General features: G+C 37.9%; 1 protein-coding gene across 2 annotated transcripts in view; it reads left to right on the top strand.

Annotated features, from left to right (window-relative positions):
- The window catches only part of LOC121317557 (synaptosomal-associated protein 25-like), a 49308-nt gene that overhangs the window by 15066 nt on the left and 11752 nt on the right, over positions 1 to 22490 (top strand). For both annotated transcript variants that reach the window (XM_041253630.1, XM_041253629.1), the window contains exons 2-3: positions 15796 to 15930; positions 16640 to 16681. In XM_041253630.1, the coding sequence (XP_041109564.1) occupies positions 15859 to 15930; positions 16640 to 16681 (114 nt within the window). In that variant the 5' untranslated portion in view covers positions 15796 to 15858. The remainder of the gene's footprint in view (positions 1 to 15795; positions 15931 to 16639; positions 16682 to 22490) is intronic.

Genomic DNA, 22490 nt, shown 5'->3' on the forward strand with positions numbered 1-22490 from the left:
TCAAACAAGCTTACAGCCCACTTACCTTTTGCCTGAGTACTTCTCGAAAAACGATCACTAGCAATGATATTTAGGTCTTCATCTGTTTGAGGTTCGGCAAAACGATCAATTTTTTTTTTTTATTTTTTTTTATATCTTAAGCTTTTATTTTCCAGGTCTTCACACATTTTGAGCAAACAGCAGTTTGAGTTGCATGATCTTTAATCCTCAATATGGGATTTCTGCATTCAATTCCAAAGGACATCATAGGTTAGTTTTTAAAAACTAAATATGATTGCATTGAAGGGCTTTTCTACTTTTTTGCCAAAATTTAGATTTAAAAAAAAAAAAATCAACAAAAAGCAATCAAAACAAATTAAGCATTATACAATGACAGAAACATGCATTCATTAGCATAATAAATTTAAGAAAGAATGAGTAATCATGACAAGCCAACCAATTTTTTTCTACAGAAATCATATTAATTTCTTCCATAAACTGTGGGTTTTATAAAAGCCGTAAGAAAGCAATGTAAAACAATTATTATATTTTATTTCTTGTCTATGTGGGACTGTGATTTTTGAGGTTACATGAATGACATGTTTGTATTCTAGGATAAGCAACCTTTCTCCAATCAAAATCCCTCTTGACATCAAATGTCCTGTAATGAATCTCCTGCTTGCTGCTGATGCAGTAATAATACTGACATCAGCATGACAAATTCGTACCTCTCGCCTGCAAAGCTTGCTCTTTAGCTGAATGGTCAGCCGTTCATCTTAAAACCGGATGATTTGCGATTCACATCCAGCCCTTGCCTTTCCACCCAGTTCAATGAGCTGAGATGCAAATTAATTAGAGGACAAACTGTGTTACAGAACATGACATATCTTAGAAGGCAAGACCGGATCCCTTGGCTGTGTTTGAATACACTGTGCTAAATTTAGAGCACCTGACGTGTCTAAAAGGAAGAAGGCAGAATCTATTACAACAGAGAATTATGTATTTCTATATAGTTAATCTGACAGGCTATTAAAGAAGATATTTGTCTGCTTAATTGCATCAGACAGCACCCATTTACGCACTTAAAACTTTCCATGATTGATACTGCTCAACCTGTAAACCATGTCACCAAATCAATGCAGCATTCAACTGCACAGCTACTACTTTCCAGAGTCAGCTTCTGATTCCCAGCAAAATAAAACATGTGGAGACAGCAGTGAGGTCCTGCGAGGAAGCTGGCAGTGTCGCCCCAGCTACTGTGAGCTTCCTTTATCCCAATGAGACATGCTTTGACAAGCATGGCAGGAATAGGGCGTGGAAGTTAGATTCCACAGGGTTTGTTCTGTTTGGGTCATGGACCCACGGTCTGCTATCATTTATATCCTAATCTGAAATGTTGACAACATTTTAAGTGGACGTTTCTTGACGCAGGAATTCTCTTTTGCATGTCAGTAGTCAGGGTTTGGTTTGTGCAGAGAATGCACAAAATACTTTTGTACCCCACAAGAAAGGCTGTCAAAATGATGAAAAAAAAGGTTCAGGAGATGCTGAGGGTCCATTTGGCATTACTAGCAAAAATCAATAATCCTCACATCATCCAAGATTCCACATTCGAATTTCTGGTCTTCTTGCAGACAATAAAGTGACTAGAGCGGTAGAGCAAAGGGTCATCATCGCCTCGCCCCAGAGTGTAGAACAAAAATGTACAATCCAGTTTTAGACAGATTTGTGGAGGAATTGAACCAACCAACAGTATAGTACAAATGACAGCCTTATAGGCTTTGAAACCTACATCAACACTTTGGATGCCATGTGGATGTAGTACAACTAAATAGTATGTTAGTACAGCCCTGACAGAAGTCAAATGACATCAATAACATTTTACTGAACTAATAACTAGTATTGATTACTACAGCTATTAGTGAGAAAGATGATTAGCACATTTTTTGTATTTTGTGTAGAAAATACTTAAGAGAAATATCCCATTTTCAGAGTAGATGACGGGATAGCTGAAGCAGGGCAGGTCTTTGTTGAGCCAGCTCATCTCGAGATAAAGATTTCTCGGAAAGGAGATATTACGCAGTAAGTAGGAGGCATTGCAGGAGATGGACTAGTTAACTTTGGGGGATGTCCAGTGATTTCTGCTGCATTCTGGTCTCAAAGGAAGCCTACTCTGGGACAATGTCTGATTTTTGACATCTAAAGTAAAGAAAATTTAAATAAACAGGGAAAGCAAAATGTGACCATATTGTGATTAAGTGTGCAAGATGTTTCTGTTTCTTCTGTTAATAAGTAATGCTGGGAAGCTTAAGACTCTTTATAAAGATGTTTGTCTTTCTCTACATTATTTGGCACGGTCTGCCTTTTCTCTTCAAAGTTATGGTGGATTCGGTTCTATGAAAAACTCTGAGAAAAGGACTGACAGGTATTGTTTGGTCAGTAACACTAATGGCTGCGTATTCGTGTGGTAGAATCAAATTAATCTTATTATGAAATATCATAAATGTACATTTTGTTAAATGTTTGTGCTGTGGTATGCTGTTTGAACTTAGGTGCCATTTGTGCTGCACTGATAGTATACCTTGTGTGGTCTATGACCTATTGACAGGATTCCCAACCAATCAGAAGACTAGTAGATCTACTTTTATTAGCTGATAAAAATAGAGACATTCCAAACCAAAGAATCTGAACTTTATGATAGAAGCCATCAGTCACTCTTTATATTTTCCGGAACTACAGCAAATCAAGAAAATTATCTGTTATTTCCTATTTCCCAGTAAAAACAATTACATAATTAGGTTAAGGTTAAGATTTAGGTAAAGATAATAAAATAAATGAATACAAAATGACGGTATTTGGAATATTTTATAAAGTGACTATCGTTATTGCTGGTTTCTATTGACCAGTTAAGTAATGTGGTGGCACATCAAAAGAGCTTCGGAAATAAAAGAAAAAGTTGCAGAGTAGTTAAAAACAAAACTTATTTTCTCTTTTAATATAAATGTTTTTGACACCATTTTGTATAATGTAATGGACAGGAGTTCAAAAAGTACCAGAAATAAAGTCTCTCTATGCAGAACAAATGCCCTGGCAAAGCATGTTGGCTATTGTTTAATGGAGCAACCTTTTAATCCACAGTTATTTTTGGGCTTCTGGCCATTATAACTTAAATATTTTTTATGGACTCCCATCAGGTCACTGAGATCATTTTCTATAAAAAATTGCTTTAAATAGTATCAGTTAATTAGAAGTTACTGTGTACAGTTGACCCTGTCTCTTATGGCACGGTATGGACATTTTGGGAGGGTAAGAGTCCCAGAAAGTGACTCATTTGTGGTCAGTCAAGCTTAAGTGGACCCAATTCTGGGACACTGTTGCCTCCATCAGTGGTTAATGATACAGGAAAATGGTGCCAGGGCAGGTGTTGAGTGCATGCAAATATGTAACTATTGCCCTATGTGGTGAGAAAGAGTGAAGATGGTAATATTGGATGGGAGACTCTGATGGCTCGGTGGGTGTCGTTACCAGACCAGGAAATAGATACACAAGAAAGCAAAGTACTGCAGGGTGAGTCTCCAATGCGCTTTTTATTTATTAACTCTTTGCGATCCATTTATTCAGCACCTGTCAGGTATGACAGGTCTTATTTATTTTCACGCAAGCTGTTTATTTTGCACACGCTGTTTAAAAGTTTTTTTTTCACCGTAAAACAGGTTTAAAAGGCTCTGCATATCAACAGGACACTCAGTACTGCACCTCGAGCCCTGCCCCACCCCTTGTTCACTGTATTTATCACATATCTCTTCATAGTCGTGCATACTGATAAATCATCTCCTGATCACTCGATTTATCACCAAGCTCCTCAATAGTACTATCCAAGTCATTATTTTATTACTATAACATCTCAAAAAGCTTGGCAAATGTCCACGATTTTCTGTGAGCGCTGGATGCGCGGGATCTGTAGCCCGCCCACCTCTGCTCTGGATTGCTCGGCGTAAAAGGGATTCTGGCTTTAGGCTTGTGAGATCGGAGGATGCTCACACGCCCTCAGAACATTCGTGCTATGTGGGGACTCGCTGCGGTGAGGAGAAAAAAGCATGATTGGACATTCCAAATTGGGGGAAAATAAATAAAAATAATTGGCCACTCTAATAAAAAGGGGTCCACTCGGTGATATAATTATTTTCGCCTTAATATAATATATATATATATATATATATATATATATATATATATATATATATATATATTTAATATATATATATATATATATAAAATTGTTCTCTACCCATTGTTATTAATGTTAAAATATCAATCGCTGTAAATCTGCGTATTTCGTTTGTAAATGAAGCGTTCAGTGAAGATGCCGCCGTAATGAAATCCTTCTGATTAATCTGATTAATTCACAATAAATAGAAAGGTTTTACTATAATAGTGCTGTGCAAATCCTCTTTTAGAGTTTGTGTAATCTTTGACACAGCATGGCCTGTCCATGAATGAGCTGCAAAGGCTCAATTTAAACCGGATGTCTCGAATGTTGTTAAACGAGGGGGGTGTTTTTATGTGAAGTAAAAACAAGCCGATTGCAAGTTCCTGTATTTCAGCAGGGCAAGCCAGTAGGATGTGTTGACCTCTCCATTGTGAAACAAGGGGATTCAGAAAGCTGTCCTAGCTGACATTTAGTGCAGTTAATAAGAAGAATGTATTTATTGTCTCTGAGCTTGTGGATGCTCATGAAGAGCTTTTTTTGTTCCCCCAGTAAATGGGGGTGCATCATATTAAAGGATTTACAGGGACGCTTTCCAAAGAAAATAGGAAAAGTCTCAGTAATCTGGAACAAAGGTAGGATGTGGGGACAATGAGCTTTTTTCTTTGTAGAAACTAAAGTGAGAAATGTACCTGTTCTTTTTTCAGATTTGTTATTTAGTGAATTGCATTAAACAGTTCCTAATTCCTTTGTGGGGCTAGATTTATCTTGGAAGATTACTGACTAGCATAAAATGACTTTCAGTCATACATAAAAAGAATGTTGTTTGCAATACTGAAAATCAAGACAAGAGAACGATGATGCCAGTAGCTGCAACGCTTGTCTATCTGCTTAAGTTTCTTAGTAGACTTGAGACTGGAACTGGATTTTACCATTATACAGAAACCATAATTATTTTGTACAAATTAAGACAAGAATTGCTGTCTATTGTTGACTACAGATATGACATGCATGGGAACTATTATCGGAGACAGTCTTATATTCTTATCGGAGACAGTCTTACACTCTTATTGGAGACAGTCTTACACTCTTATTGGAGACAGTCTTACACTCTTATCGGACACAGTCTTACACTGTTATCAGAGACAGTCTTACACTCTTATGGGAGACAGTCTTACACTCTTATTGGAGACAGTCTTACACTCTTATTGGAGACAGACTTACACTCTTATTGGAGACAGTCTTATATTCTTATCGGAGACAGTCTCACACTCTTATTGGAGACAGTCGGTGTCAACATAGCTAGTCCCTCGATGCGATTTCATTCTTGTTCATTTCACGTAGAATTTTTTAAAAAATTATTCATTTTGTTTAGGAATAAAAAAAACAACTGACTTGTATTTTAAATTATGTATTTAACATTTACTCACACAGTGATTTCATTATTTTCATTTCATTTAGAAACAAAGAACATGACCAAGGCCACCTCAAATGCCTCTTGTTTAATTGGGACAAACGCTTATTCTGGATAGTTGTACTTCTCCCTAGGCATCCCGATAAATCGGTGCTGACTGTACTTTATTAAATATGTTATGAATGTTTGCCTAGGGCTGCAGTGATTCATTTCACAGTTTATCAATTCATGCTAAGACGAGTCACCACTTTGGAAGATAGATTTTATCATAATTTTAGTTTATGGATCTCCATCAGTGGATGAAGTTTATAATCACTATACATTGAAGAACATGTTTGATTAAAGCTGTTTCCCTGATGAGGACAAGCTAAAGAAAGACAGCTCATGAATTGGGATAGCAGTTTCCAGTAGATATTCGGAACTTCACTGCGTAAATTGAAATATTTGGTCTGCAATCGCTTTCTTGATTAAAGTAAATTTACAGCTGTGGCCAAAAGTTTTGCATCACCTAGAACTGTATCATTGAGACATAATTAAAAAAAAAACTATATGAACATAATTTAGATCTTTTACTTAACAGCATGTAATAAAAACAAAAAATACCAAATTATATCGCAAAAGTCTACCAGAAGCCATAATAGTAGTACAGTATGTCAGGTTAGATTTCAAAATGTCACATTTTTAATTTTTTCGCAATTTTCCGCTAAGTATATGGAAAACTACAAAGCAGCATGTAATTCAATATGTTAATGTAACATTATTCAACAGGTTTCATTTGACTTTATGAAGCAAAGTGAGTTATGGTGCATTAGCCATAGTTGTAGACTATCTTGTGTGTGAATGACTGATGTTGTCACCCATTTCCTGGGTCCCTTTTTGAAATCGAACTGGCGGAGCCACCTTAATGAGATTTTATGGCGTGTCCAATTATAAATAATAATAAACAATACATCTGATATGGCTGTGAGCAGTTGGCCTGTGGGCCCTAGAATTAGAAATTGAATGCAGTACTGGTAGTGAATATTTCATTACAAACTGCAGGGCTCACTGCTTTCCACAGAGCTGGCAAGGGCAGGAGTGGAGACTGCAGCTGTTCCAGCATCGCATTGACTCAATGGGGGAACAAAGGTCTCATTTATAAGGGAGGATGTGTAAGTACAGATTGCTAGAAAATAGATGGAAAGAGCATGATCAAGATTACAATGCTCGCTGTTTCTTTGGTGTAGGTTCAGGAGCATCATTGTGATGCTTTATCTCTAGCCTTGTCTATAAAAGGGTTTGTGTGTGGTGTGGGGGGTGGGGGTGGCTGGAGCCACCAGGCTAGAAGATTGTAGATCTGCAGCTGTGCAGGGTAAACATTGCATCACACTTTAAGTTGCTGGAGTTTAAAGTAAGTTCTGGGTTGCTGGGATGTAAACAAGTCAGGTGAAGCTGTTTGTTTTTTTAGTATTTTTTTTTCAGAAACAGACAGCAAGCCCTAGGCCCACTGCGGCTTGAGGTTCTTGAAGAGACTTTAGGGTTGACTGAAATTCATATCTGTCAGGAATCCCTGCAGTCTCCTGCTTTCCTTCTTTTATTTAAATATTCATGCAACACCACCACATATGAAAACAGTATCCTGACAAGAAACGCTGTTCTCCAAAATAGTATACAATTGCGATTTAATTTCAACAATGTAGTATACAAAAATGTGTCAGTCTTCAGTTTAATGGGTTACAGACAGGTTAACGCCTATGTTGTTTATATAATTAAAACATTACAGTATCTCTAAGAACATTGTACAGTGGTCCTGATTGGGTAGCATACTGAAACTGCTCGGTACCAATGAATACCCACCTTGTACTGCCTCACACTGTTAAGATATAAACAGTGGTACCATTCTGCCGAGGGCTGTCACATTCCTGCTGCCCTTGTGTCATTGCATTCCCACTTTCTTTAAGAAGAATGAAAGAGCAGCCCTTGCACAGAATATTTTTGGTCACTAAGGTTTATGTTATCAGTGCATGTTCAGAGGGTTGCTAGCCCAGCATGTCATACACCCACATTAAATATGAAAGGTTTTATAAATCACACACGTTTCAAGAGGGAAAATGATATGCAATATGCACTTGTTAGCAAAGAATAACAAGGCTGCAATCAGTGATGTGGTACTAAATTCAAAGAAGACAATATTACAAAGGAGGCGAACCAACTAATCTGTTCTGACTGCATCACTGAGTCAGCTTTGTATACTGGACCATAGAGCAAATGTAGCCCAATGACAGACACAGGAGTGCAATTTAATAACCATCTCTGCTCTATCAATCTTAAATCGAGTCCAGCTCTTTTCACTATAGGGTAGGCTTGAGGCTTCTAACAACTCAGACTGGCAATAAATACAGCAGAAGAAAAAACAGTGTTCCTGTGTTCAGCCATTCACGATACTACAAATAGTGGACCCGTGCGAAACCATACAAATAGTGAGTGAATAATAATAATAATAATAATAGTAATAATAATAAATATAATACTAAAATAATAATAATAATAATAATGCATCAGGCCAGTTGTTACAACATCAGACCCACCGTTCTGCTAAAACAGTAGTTTTTAAAAGCTTTTTTGAACCCATACTTTTGGCTTAATTATTGACGTATCATATAAATCTATCTGTCCCTAGGGCATTTGCAGCTGAATTATTAGTGCATTCGCTTTTCAGTTTGAAAAGCGTTGAGAGCTCACTGCATTTTGCAATGCAGTCTGCCTGGAAGGTACTCCTGTAGTACAGTGGACTGTGCAGATAGAAATCAGCATCCATAAATCTTTTAATTTAATTCTCATGTTGAGCTCCGGCTGCATTTGTAATTTGTAGGTGATTGCTGTGTTCTCCTCTCCCCTTTTGAGGAATGCCAACACGACAAATCAATTACAGATCCCTGATGCATTGTAAATAACATGCGGCTGTGACTGACTGGTTGATTTTTGCATAGATAACAGCTGTCTACAGTTGCATTAGTGAACAGAGGTGACTGAAACATGCATTACCATTTGTATTGGTATAATGCAACATAAGCAAGGTGAAAAGGCTGATGATGTGCCAGTGGCAGTCGGTTACTGTCAATTATAACAAGTAAGGGAATCTTATGACTGTCTCAGGTGTTCTTAGTTATGGAAAATGTAATGGCACCATTCACTGACCTAATACTGTTACCTTATTGCGGTTATGTGACTCATTGATTCATATAATAAAAAAAATGTTTTATATTGGGTTCATATTCTGTACGTCTATATTCAATGATTTTTTTGTAGGTGTCACCAATTTAAGGTATTGTTTCAGTGTCTGGTACACAGCTGTATTCTGTGATTCTCTCAGTCAAGCTCCATTGTAGTTGAAAGCAGCTTTCAAAAGCCCTCAGAGCAAGTGGTATAGACCACGCATTTTGAGTTGGCTACACACTGTATTCTGTGATTGTCTGTGTTATCTTCAATAATGGCATCATCCAACATTTGATTTAACCTTTTTATATTTAAGAAATGAGATGTTCAGACACTATATTTGAAAACAATTGCAAACATTTTGTGCAGTTTGAGTTAGGTTAAAACCTGATCTTACATACAAATATGTATTTTTTATGGATTATGCCAACTTTAGAAGATATTGACATGAGATATAATATGTTCTGTACTCTGCACAATTTGAGACAGCAGCATATCGAGATTACTCCTGTTTCCCATAATGTGTGTAAATGAGAAACTTGCATTGATTGTGTCAGTAACTGTGTAGTAAAACAGAGTCAGCACGGCTGTAGAATACAGTCTCTTCTAACAAAGTGCTATCTTCAGTGTTTGTCTGTTGACCCAGCCCACCAGGTTTCAGCGGAAGCTTCCATGATACAGAACAAATTGCCTCTTAAATGGAGGGAATATTCCATTAGTACGATAGAATGGAGGAGCATTCTTATTTTCAAAACACTTCAATTACTATTCAGATGTGGTTAGTATGTACGTGTGCCACACCTGTAAACGCTTTTATTTACAACATGGAGGAGGAGAAAGGCACTCCAAGTGGAGTGCAGGATGCGCCCTATAGCCTGGAGGTCACCGATTCGAGTCCAGACTATTCTATTGCCGACCATAGAGGGGAGCTCCCAGGGGGTGGCGCACAATTGGGGGGGAGAGCTAGCCCAGCCAGGGTGTCCTCGGCTCACCGCGCACCAACGACCCCTGTAATCCAGCCAGGCACCTGCGGGCTTGCCTGCCTAGAGCTGCGTTGTCCTCCGATGCTGTAGCTCTGAGGTAGCTGCACGGTGAGTCTGCAGTGTGAAAAAAAGTGGTCGGCTGACAGCACACGCTTCGGAGGACAGCGTGTGTTCATCCTTGCCTCTCCTGAGTCAGCGTGGGGGTGGTAGCGCTGAGCTGAGCCTAAAAATGATTTCCCCATCCATCCATACTGTAAACTCTAGAACTGTCAGACTGCAGCATTCATCAGCACTGCTTTTAAAAAAAAAAAATAAAGACGGGAATGTGTGCTGGACTGAAGATAAGGCTTAAGGTGCTGGAATGTGGTGGAATATCTTTAAGAAAAACTGAATTGCTTTATGGATTATCTGATGGCCAATCCCATTGTACCTGTGTGTGATCAAAGTAAACATGTGGTAATAATAACGTAGTGATAAACACTGAACGTTAAGGTGTTCTTTAATGAAAGACTGAACTGTGATTTTAAGAGGAATGGTACAGCTGTGTTACGGTTGTTATCCAACCTCCCTTCCCCCATGCTGATTAATGCATTCTGTCTAAAGGGTAAGCCTTGTCTTTAGAGAACAGTGGTTTACAAATTGACACAAGTCAGTCAAGCAAATAAATTAACTGGAGATGCAGCTTTAAAAGCCTTGGCAGGCAGTCTTCCAGTTTTCTCAAAGCATTTTCAACTGTGCTTGTGTGTATACCTCTGAACTCGAGTATGTGCAAGAATATTTAGATGGATTTATCTTTTAATACCGTATGCAGTGATTTCACGTCTTGACCTTAACTTGGTAGTATTAATGGGGGAAATCGGTTGTATTTCCTGCCCAACACGTGATAACTTGGGTAACTTGGAAAAGCATGGAAATGCCACCTTTTTCACCAACTGGAGTTGGCCATCAACTCAAATTCTGGGAGAATTCAGGCCAATTCAAACAAACTTGAGTCAACTTTTTATGAACGCATGACACACAGTGCAATTTCCATTGTACTTGTTTTAAGTGTTCAGCTTTTGAAAAGCATTGTTTCTGAATACAGAACAAAAACTAGGGACCTCCAGTGTGTGATATCCAGTCAAAATATTATTTCCACTGTACGCCTGTGTTTTCTGTTAGATTATAATAACATTTTAATGTTACTTGGGTGTAAAAAAAAAAAAAAAAAAAGATAAGTTGTCATTTTTACAATAGGTGAGGTAGCTTTCTGCCTAGGGTGGCAGAATTTACAATACAAAATATTGTTTAAACATTATTTTAGAGAACACCATCAGTCCTTAACTAATTTTGTATATTAATTCAATCCAAAACAATCATTTCTAAATGTTTTCTATTTATGCAAACATATATATTTTTCAAGCTCAAAGCTTAGCTTCCATTTGGTTAAAGAGAAACACGACTTAAAAGAATAAAGATTTGGGTTCTTCCAAAACACGCTGGTGTGCAGGTTACATTACATGCAAAACAGTACAAGTATTGGGATTAGTCTACCTCCAATCTCATACTGCACTGAATATTGTATTCCTACAAAGCTCATTACTGCAGTGCTTGATTGCAGCTCTTACTATCACTGAGAGGTAAGAGTGTCAGTTCTCCTTTATTCAGCAAAGGCATTAGAAGAAGAAAGAAAGTTTATGACATTATTCATGAACAACACTTTTAAGATTCACTCAGGAAACTCTAAACCCATGCGCCTCAGTTAAATAAAAATAGATGTATCCTTCTCAATGTTTCAGCATTGGATACAGCAGCCAAATCGCAGTCAGGGGAAGGTGTGGTGTGTGTGTGTGTGTGGGGGGGGGGGGGGGGTGTTGAGTTAATGGAAGGAGTTTGGCTGAGATCGTAAACCTGGTTGTTCTGTGTGGGGGAGGGGTTCAGCTGAGGTCTTAAACCTGGTTGTTCTGTGCCCCTAACCTTGCACATTGGATATTTTACACTTACAGGAGGTTAATATTCTTTCATAAGAACATAAGAACATAGGAAAGTTTACAAACGGGAGGAGGCCATTCGGCCCATCTTGCTCGTTTGGTTGTTAGTAGCTTATTGATCCCAGAAGCTCATCAAGCAGCTTCTTGAAGGATCCCAGGGTGTCAGCTTCAACAACATTACTGGGGAGTTGATTCCAGACCCTCACAATTCTCTGTGTAAAAAAGTGCCTCCTATTTTCTGTTCTGAATGCCCCTTTGTCTAAACTCCATTTGTGACCCCTGGTCCTTGTTTCTTTTTTCAGGCTGAAAAAGTCCCTTGGGTCGACACTGTCAATACCTTTTAGAATTTTGAATGCTTGAATTAGGTCGCCACGTAGTCTTCTTTGTTCAAGACTGAACAGATTCAATTCTTTTAGCCTGTCTGCATATGACATGCCTTTTAAGCCTGGAATAATTCTGGTCGCTCTTCTTTGCACTCTTTCTAGAGCAGCAATATCTTTTTTATAGCGAGGTGACCAGAACTGCACACAATATTCAAGATGAGGTCTTACTAATGCATTGTACAGTTTTAACATTACTTCCCTTGATTTAAATTCAACACTTTTCACAGTGTATCCGAGCCTCTTTTAGCCTTTTTTATAGCTTCCCCACATTGTCTAGATGAAGACATTTCTGAGTCAACAAAAACTCCTAGGTCTTTTTCATAGATTCCTTCTCCAATTTCAGTATCTCCCATATGATATTTATAATGTACATTTTTATTTCCTGCGTGCAGTACCTTACACTTTTCTCTATTAAATGTCATTTGCCATGTGTCTGCCCAGTTCTGAATCTTGTCTAGATCATTTTGAATGACCTTTGCTGCTGCAACAGTGTTTGCCACTCCTCCTACTTTTGTGTCGTCTGCAAATTTAACAAGTTTGCTTACTATACCAGAATCTAAATCATTAATGTAGATTAGGAATAGCAGAGGACCTAATACTGATCCCTGTGGTACACCGCTGGTTACCACACTCCATTCTGAGGTTTTTCCTCTAATCAGTACTTTCTGTTTTCTACATGTTAACCACTCCCTAATCCATGTACATGTGTTTCCTTGAATCCCAACTGCGTTCAGTTTGAGAATTAATCTTTTGTGCAGGACTTTGTCAAAAGCTTTCTGGAAATCTAAATAAACCATGTCATATGCTTTGCAATTATCCATTATCGATATTGCATCCTCAAAAAAATCAAACAAGTTAGTTAGACACGATCTCCCTTTCCTAAAACCATGTTGACTGTCTCCCAGGACCCTGTTACCATATAGGTAATTTTCCATTTTGGATCTTATTATAGTTTCCATAAGTTTGCATATAATAGAAGTCAGGCTTACTGGTCTGTAGTTACCTGGTTCAGTTTTGTTTCCCTTTTTGTGGATCGGTATTACGTTTGCAATTTTCCAGTCTGTCGGTACCACCCCTGTGTCAAGAGACTGCTGCATGATCTTGGTTAGCGGTTTGTAAATTACTTCTTTCATTTCTTTGAGTACTACTGGGAGGATCTCATCTGGCCCAGGGGATTTGTTTATTTTAAGAGCTCCTAGTCCCTTTAACACTTCTGCCTCAGTTATGCTAAAGTTATTTAAAACTGGATAGGAACTGGATGACATGTGGGGCATGTTGTCAGTATCTTCCTTTGTAAAAACTTGTGAAAAGTAATCATTTAATATATTTGCTATTTTTTTTTCTTCATCTACGATTTTGCCATTTGTATCTCTTAAACATTTAATCTCCTCTTTGAATGTTCTCTTGCTGTTGTAATATTGGAAAAACATTTTGGAATTGGTTTTAGCTCCCTTAGCAATGTTTATTTCTATTTCTCTCTTGGCCTTTCTAACTTCCTTTTTGACTTGCGTTTGCAGTTCTGTGTACTCTTTCTGCGTACTTTCTTTTTGGTCCTTTTTTAATGCTCTGTAAAGTGCCTTTTTTCGCTGAATATTTTTTTTAATTGATCTATTAAACCATTTTGGCAATTTAGTTTTACATTTAGATTTGTCTACTTTAGGGATATAATTGTTTTGCGCCTCTAGTACTACATTTTTGAAGAACAACCATCCTTCTTCTGTGGGTGTTTTCTCTATTTTACTCCAATCTACTTCTGTTAGTCTCTGTTTCATACCTTCATAGTTTGCTTTTCTAAAATTGTAAACCTTAGCTTTAGTCATTACTTTTGGGGTTTTAAAAAACACTTCAAATGAGACCATGTTGTGGTCTGAGTTTGCCAGTGGTTCTCTGACCTCTGTTTTAGTTATTCTATCTTCGTTATTTGAAAAGACTAAATCAAGGCATGCCTCCCCTCTAGTCGGTGCCTTGACAAATTGTGTTAGGAAGCAGTCATTTGTCATTTCCACCATTTCTATTTCATCCTTCGCTCTACCCACCGGGTTTTCCCATTTTATTTGGGGGAAGTTGAAATCCCCCATTAGTATGGCTTCTCCTTTGCTACACGCATTTCTAATGTCATTGTATAACAGATTATTTTGCTCACTGTCTGAATCTGGCGGTCTATAGCATGCTCCTATTATTATGCCCTTTGAATTTTTGTCCGTTATTCTGACCCATATTGATTCGGCTTTATTTTCTTTGTTCAGGTTTAACACCTGGGCTTCAAGACTGTTTCTTATATATAGTGCTACCCCTCCTCCTCTTCTGTCCTGCCTGTCTTTCCTATACAGTGTATACCCACAAATATTATATTCGTCCCCATCACTCTCAGACAACCACTTTTCTGTAACACCTATCACATCATAGTTACCTGTTAGTGCAGTAGCTTCAAGTTCTAGAATTTTGTTTCTGATACTTCTAGCATTTAGATAAATACATTTAATGGTTGTCTTACCTGAGTTGTTCTTGTTTTGATGCGGTCTCCCTTCTGTTTTTTTGTTGATTTCTCCCCCCTTCCTTTCTAGTTTAAATGCTTCTGAACCTGCTCAAGGATCTTTTCTCCAAGTAGACTGGTTCCCTTGTTATTTAAATGCAGTCCATCCCGTCTATACAGATAGTCCTCGTTGTAGAATGTGGTCCAATGATCAAGATAGGTGAAGCCTTCCGTGTGCACCACGTCTTCAGACATGCATTTTGATTAATTATTTCCAGCTGTCCATATGGTCCTTTGCAAGGTGCCGGTAGTATACCAGAAAATACCACAGTTTTGGTTTTCTCTTTTAATTTCCCTCCTAGCTCTCTGAATTTGTTTTGCAGGGATTTTGGTCAGTCTCTTCCAATGTTGTTTGTACCGATGTGGACGACTACTACCGGGTCGTCTCCTGTTCGTTCTAGGAGCCTGTCCACGTTCTCAGTGATGTGCTTGACCGAGGCTCCCGGAAGGCAGCACACTGTTGTAGTAAGGGGGTCCAAACTGCGAATTGAACTTGCTGTGTTTCTCAATATGGAGTCCCCAACAATCATGACCTCCCTTCTTTTTGCTGTCTGGTCACCACTGTCAATAGGGTCCTGGATGTTGTTCCTTTCATTCTCTTGTCGTTGGTTCTGCTCATCAAAATTCTGAAGTGACTCAAATCTGTTGGTTGTTTTGATTTCTGGTGGTTGTGTTTGACGAAGTTTCTTTTTTTCCCTGCTTCTGCCTACCTGAACCCAGCTGTTCTGACCTTCTATCTCCCTGGTGGCTTTCAGTCTGTTAGGGGTGATGCAGACTTCCATGAATTGTGGGTGTGCCAGTTCCTCAAGATCCTGTTGCTGTCTCACTTCTTCCAGCTCCATTTCTAGCATACTTACTAGTTTATGCAAATCCTGGATCAAGTGAGCCTTTGCAATATGGGCACCTTTGAACTCGGTCAGCTCCAGTTGAGTAGTGGAAAATAGTAAAGAAGCAGGTGGGAGTAAGAGAGGTGAAAGATGGCAGCGTGTGTGTTTTCCCATTGAAGCTCGGAGAGCACAATAGTCCTGCTTGAATGCTGGCTGGTCTTTCTATGTCATGTAAACAGCACAAGGATATTGGTGGAAGGTGCATAAAGAAGCATAATCTTTATATATTTGTTTTTGTTTTCAGAACTCACTGAATCTCCTGCTGTAAACAGTTGGCCGCAAGCATCCATCCACATATCCCTTCACAATGGCAGAAGATGCGAATATGCGTAATGAGTTGGAGGATATGCAGCAGCGTGCTGACCAGCTGGCTGATGAGGTAAAAAGAATACATCAGAACCAGACACAATTCTCCCACTTTAGATAATAAATCAAATCCAGACCAGGGTACAAAATGTGCAGTCCCATCTATTGTTGGAGGGCACCATTGCAGAACCAGATATCAACATGTCAGTGCCAACAGGATAGGGTGCCCAGGGTTATGTAAAGGCACATAATAATGAACTGGCTTCATGAAAATTAAATGTTAAATGTTTCATTCACAGTCAAAAGTGGGACTCTGTTTTCTGCAGTCAACTTATTACTGTTGTTTCAATTTTAAGTGAAATAACAGAATTGTTTTGGTGTTTACTGGATGCTGTGTTGCATTCCTTAGCTCTAACCCTCTTCTACCCAGACAATGTGATGGTTACCTGATCACTTCAAGCCGTGCCGATGGCTGCTGTAGTACTGTATGCCCCAAATCTAGTTCCACGCAGCTAACAACACCACAGCAGCCAAATCAGGGTCACTTAAAGACAAGAAAGTGATAACATAATAATAACCAAGTGATCTCAGTAGTTTAAAAAAAATAGCTGCTACCATTCTGGCAGACATACATAGTTACAAATAACAGTAATTGTACAAAGAATGACAGCTGCATGAAATGAAATGTCAGATTAGTCTTTAATTGTATGAACAGTGTCACTGCACATAGCACACCACTGTTGCAAAACTATTCTCATCAAATGTTTCTTCTTTTTTCACAGTCGCTGGAGAGCACCCGTCGAATGCTGCAGCTGGTTGAAGAGGTAAGGCTTACTGATTGGCTAACAGTGTCCTGAAAGGGGCATATGAATGAGAGGTCCTGTTGACATCACAGACCCACCACAACATGACCGTGAACGGAGCTCAGACAAATATCAGAGTGCTATTTTACTATCCATTTTGCAGTTTAAACAGCCAGGTCAGATGATTGTTTTGTGCCCTTTAAAGGCATTTCGAGCTTGTCATGTCAGTGAAAAGAAAGCTAATATAATGCAGGTCAACATTACATATAACTGGCCTTGGCCAAATACAATTACAACTCAGCAATTACGTATGTTAGCCAGCCTTTAAATGATATTTTCTATGATTGCATTTAGATGTCCCGTTGTATTACGCTATATTGAAATGTGAATCATTGCATTATGTAACTTATTGCATTAGTGAAAGAATGGTGGTGTATTTAACAGCTTGCAGGTGATATTTTCAGATCTTCATTAATACTCTGTTCAGTATTGTATCAAATATTATAAATAAAGAAACTGCGTTCTGTAGATGGTGATAGGAGCAGTTAGAGTAAGCTTTTTTTGTGTATGTGTGTGTGTGTATGTGTGTATGTTTTATAATATTAATATGGGGGCTTTACCGGTGTCACAATCATATGGGCATATTCCTGTGAAATGTCATCATTTCTGCTTTTTTTAGTTATGATGTGATTATAAATATTGTGTGGAAAACGTAAACAAACATGCCATAGGTTTCAGAGCTGAAAAAAAAAACACCATATGTAAATCCTCAAACGTTAAGCTGCACCTTGTACTTTCTAAATGAGCGGAGAAGACTGTTGTCTTTCATGCCCCAGAAAAATAATTGCACCACTTTAACCAGGATAGTGCTTATGGGAAGAGCAACTCACTGCTGAAGTGTCACAGTTTCTAAAGGGCAGGCCTTTATCATAATGCATGCATAATACAGTGATGCAAGTGACCACATAATCAACAGGCCTGCCTGTAGGCTTATCAGACATCCCTGTAAAGGTGTGTACGGACTTGTTTTTTCAGCCTGGTTTTGCGGTATAAAGACTAAAGGACATTGGGGCCTATTTCATTGATATAAACAGTGGCAGATATAAGTACTGCCCCTTTGGGTTTTTAGGCTCTTTGTGTATCAGCATATGGGAGTCTCTTTAGTGTATTTCTGTCTGTAAAAAATATGGAACCGGCAAGTTGTCAATTTAAATTGCAAGCTGTCGTCATTGGCGATCCAATTGCTAGTGATTCAAAGCGTTTAGGTGAATTGGCTGTGTTTGTCATGCATTAGGAGAGCCAGTCCTGGCACATCTCAAAACCAGTAAGAATGTATCAACTCCTTTCCAGCATTTCAGACTTCATTATTGCAGTAAAAAAAAACAAAAAAAAAACAAAACAATTTATTGTATGTAATCGTATGAGTGACAGCTGAGACAATCCAGAGTAGCTCCTTACAAACTGTGCATTTTCATACAGTATCTAGGGCAGTGTTGAATAATAAGAGTTTTAAAAAAGCACTACAGAATAATAGAAAGAATGCAGTGAAGCAGAAAGTTGAGTCTTCTTGCTGTGAGAATAAAGAGCCAGTGGCAGAGTGTCCTGATATCCTGATGCAGCAGTCGATGAGGGGCTCTGTGCTGGAAGGTCACAGTGTTCTCATGCCAGCTTTGCTGCCAGGCTGGGATGTAAACCCGAGATGTTTCTGAGTTTATATTTTGCTCATGAGAGAGGGACTACTTTCCTCTGTGGTTTCTCCCTTGGGAAGGTACAACAGTAAACCATCACTGTTGCATTACCACTAATTGCGTGTCTGGTTGCCAAGTGGAAGATCGCATTGGTCGGCACTGCAGTGTTCCAGTGAGCAGCTCTGTGGCAGAGCAGAGCTCTGCCCTATATAAATTGGCAGAGATGGGGTTAAATTCCCCTACCTGCCTGGGTTTATTGTGTTCAGGTGGCTGGAGTTGATTGGAGTAATTAACGATCAATCAGCACCCAGCCACCTGACATAAAAGGAGGCCTCAGCTTCCCATTAGGGAGAGGGGGGAGGTGAGGAAGCAAGCTGGTGTTTGTGCTTGCTGTTACAAGGAATGTGGAAACTACACATTTTAACAAGCATGATAATGATAATGATAATAAACTCTGGTTCCAAATCCGTGGGTGTGTTGTGGGTGTGGGTGTATTTTATATATATATATATATATATATATATATATATATATATATATATATATATATATATATATATATATACACACACAGTGCTGACACACAAGTTTAGCATCACCTAGAAGTTTAGGATTGAGACATAAATCCTATACCCAGTTACACGTTAGTGCAATCATAGAAAAATGGCGACCGCCCTTTTATTAAGAACAAAATCAATCCCCATATATATATATATATATATATATATATATATATATATATATATATATATACACACACACACACACATGTGCTGTGGCCAAAAGTTTAGCATCACCCTAGAAGTTTAGGATTGAGACATAATTATCGGATATCCTATACCCAGTTACACGTTAGTATCTTTTTACCGCCCTTTTATTAAGAACAAAATCAATCCCCATTTTATATATATATATATATATAACAAATTAATGCACAACGTCGATAATGTACCACTTGCCTCTTACAAATGCCCTTGGCTTCCATGATCAGACAACTATCCTGCCCAAGGACTGTGTCTCTATCAAAGAAATCTGTTTATAGACATCGGGGTAAAGCTGTCAGACTATGATAGGAAAAACATTAGTTCTTCACTAATTTCACTCCTACTTGACAGTGTGAGAGCCTGGCAAATCAGAAGAGAGAGAGAAAAAAAGCATTAAAATGCGCGACTGGAAGGTAACCATGGGGTATTGCCACTTCCCTTTAGTATCTCTTTTCACGTCTAGCAATGTCAGGCTGTCACAAATAATACAAGTCCCAAGTGATGCATGTAGGAAAGAATCTGTGAGTTAAAGGCTTTAGTGCATAATGTAGAATTAAGAGCAATACTTAAACACAACAGGGTCCTGTTTCATAAAAGCAATTTGCGACAATTCACAATCGTAAGCACCTCACAAATAAAAAATTGTGTTTCATTAAACTTTCGCAGGGCTGCAACATTGCCAGATTTCACCAGAAACCTGCAACAGCCAGACAGGAGCTGCAAATAGTAAATTTCATTGCAGATCCTATTAGAACACACAATGGCGCTCATACTACTAACTTGTCATCGATATGGCAGAGAAATCCAAAGGGAAAGAGTATTTAGGGTCCGTCAAATCTCTTGATGCACATACAGACAAAGTACAGATTGCTAAGAAGGGAGATAACTATTCTTAAGATGGTCAAACTTATTTTTACAAACATATATAAACAAACAGATCTAAATGGATTGTATTAATCAGTTTTAACTTACAGTAACTTAAAGATATTTGAAACAAAAACTTAAAAGTCCATCTTCGACTTACTGTGCTGCTGAACATTGAGTTTCAATAGTAAAATGTATATATTTTACTATATATATATATATATATATATATATATATATATATATATATATATATAATATATATATATTTATATCAATCATTTTTCTAATTGCAGATCTTTCCTATTTTCAATGTTCTTTATCTACTGATGTCAAATATATGAGTCGTATTTCAGGTTTTTACGATGCAAAGAATTCTTAAACTTTGATTACCTCATGAAGTTTCGTTGTACAAAGTGCTAGAAATTTCAATATGATAATGCAATTACGTTTTAGATTAGACTAGAAAATTTCAATTGGATCTTTTGGGACCTAATCTTAGAGTGTTGTAAGAATTAGCATTATATTTCCCAATCCGTATCCCAATAAGTCAATATGGGAAAAAGTAAAGAGCTATCTGAAGACCATAAGCGGAAAATGATTAATTGTCATAAAGTTGGAGAAGGATACAAGAAGATTTCCAAGCATTTGAGTATCCCAATTTCAAATATTATTTCTATTATCAAGAAGTACAAGACTCATGGTGTTGTCACAATGCTCCCTCGGTCTGGAAGAAAGAAGGTTCTTTCACCAAGAACAAGTAGAAGAATTGTGAGGAAGGTTAATAACAATCCGAGATTGACTGCCAAAGATATTCAAAGTGAATTGGCTGCAAGTGTGACTGGGGTTTCCATGTCAACCACAGGTCCAGTATTGCATGGTGAAGGCCTCAATGGACGCAGGGCAAGGAAAAAGCCACTCTTAGGAAAATGTCACAAGGACAATCGCTTAAAGTTTGCAAAGTGACATTTGAATGATGAATATGACTTCTGGTCAAAGGTTTTGTGGAGTGATGAAACAAAAATCGAGGTATTTGGTCTCGCTGATAGTCATTACGTTTGGAGAAAGTCTGGTGAGGGGTATAAACAAAAGAACACCATACCTACCGTCCAGCATGGAGGTGGTGCTATATGGGGTTGTTTTTCCATAAATGGGACAGGATATTTAGTTCCAATGCATAGTAAAATGGATTCCACAGAATACAAAAAAATATTGTCCAATCATCTGAAACTCTTCAATGCTAAGCTTGTTTAAAGCGCAGCTGGATGTTCTAACATGACAATGTTCCAAAGCACACATCCAAATCTACTTCAGAATGGTTCAAAAAAAATAAAATCAAAGTTCTGAAATGGTCTAGTCAAAGTCCCGATCTAGATCCGACTGATAATCTTTTCTATGAGTTGAAGAAGGGTGTCCACAAGAGAAGTCCTCAGAATTTGAATTAACTGAAATCGTTGAAGATTCATGCCAAAAGTTCTTTGACAAATATCCTAATCGTTTAAAAGAGGTTATTATTGCTGAAGGTGCCTCAGCCAGCTATTCATTTCATTTTCCTTGTCAGGGTTTTGAATTTGCATTTTTGGAGTTTTGCAAAAATATTACTGAAATAAATAATTGTAAAAATCTATTTTGTTCATCACAATTAAAATTTTAAAAAATGTGCATGTACTGCATGTTTGTAATCTATGTGATTTATTAGATCAAGAAATTTGCCATAGATGGATTTCAAATACCAAATTTGTCCCCTGCTGTGAATGTGAAACCGTATATGCAGAAAAGTTTAAATTCAGTTAATATTCACGACATCTCATATGCCAAAATGTCTGTGTTAGATGCTGTCATTCGACACCCTGGGAGTACAAACGTCAGTTTCATTTGGGCAAATTGTGATATTGCCAATCGCTTTGCCAGTGGAGATATTGGTGATGAGATATTGGGAGACAGTGGGTAAGATAATAATAACAATGCATTTTATTAACAAGTTATGCAACTTATAACTATTTATCTATTTTCATTTTTGCTTACTTAGATGGATAACAAAAGATGTGTTCAGTTATGTTGGGTTAAAGGCAGCAGGAAGAAATTCCCTATCTGCCTTTCTTTTTTTGCTTATTACAATCCTCTGTCAATACCAGCAACAACTACTTCACCAGTTATAGTCAGACAAGTCTTTCCTTCTCATTTGAAGTATTTTTCATCTCCCTTCTTCTTTTCCCTTCTTATAATTTTGTTCTACTTGCTAGACCTATCATTTTTTTCTTATTTCAGGTCATGTCATCACCTAGCAGTGACGTTGGTCGTACCATTATTTCAATAGTCATTGTCCAGCACCGCTGTTTATAAAACAAATTAAAGGCTTTTAAAATGGTTTACTGTCCTATTATTGGATGTAGAATCATAGGGTAACTGAAAACCAGAGATTACACATTTTGCTTTACCTAAATAAATAAATAACCACCACCTTTTGTTAGGTATACTAGGCATTATTTTAGTTATACTAGGGCTTTTATTTTC

This window comes from Polyodon spathula, chromosome 6 (assembly GCF_017654505.1).
Source record: "Polyodon spathula isolate WHYD16114869_AA chromosome 6, ASM1765450v1, whole genome shotgun sequence".
In the NCBI taxonomy this organism is placed as follows: Eukaryota; Metazoa; Chordata; class Actinopteri; order Acipenseriformes; family Polyodontidae; genus Polyodon; species Polyodon spathula.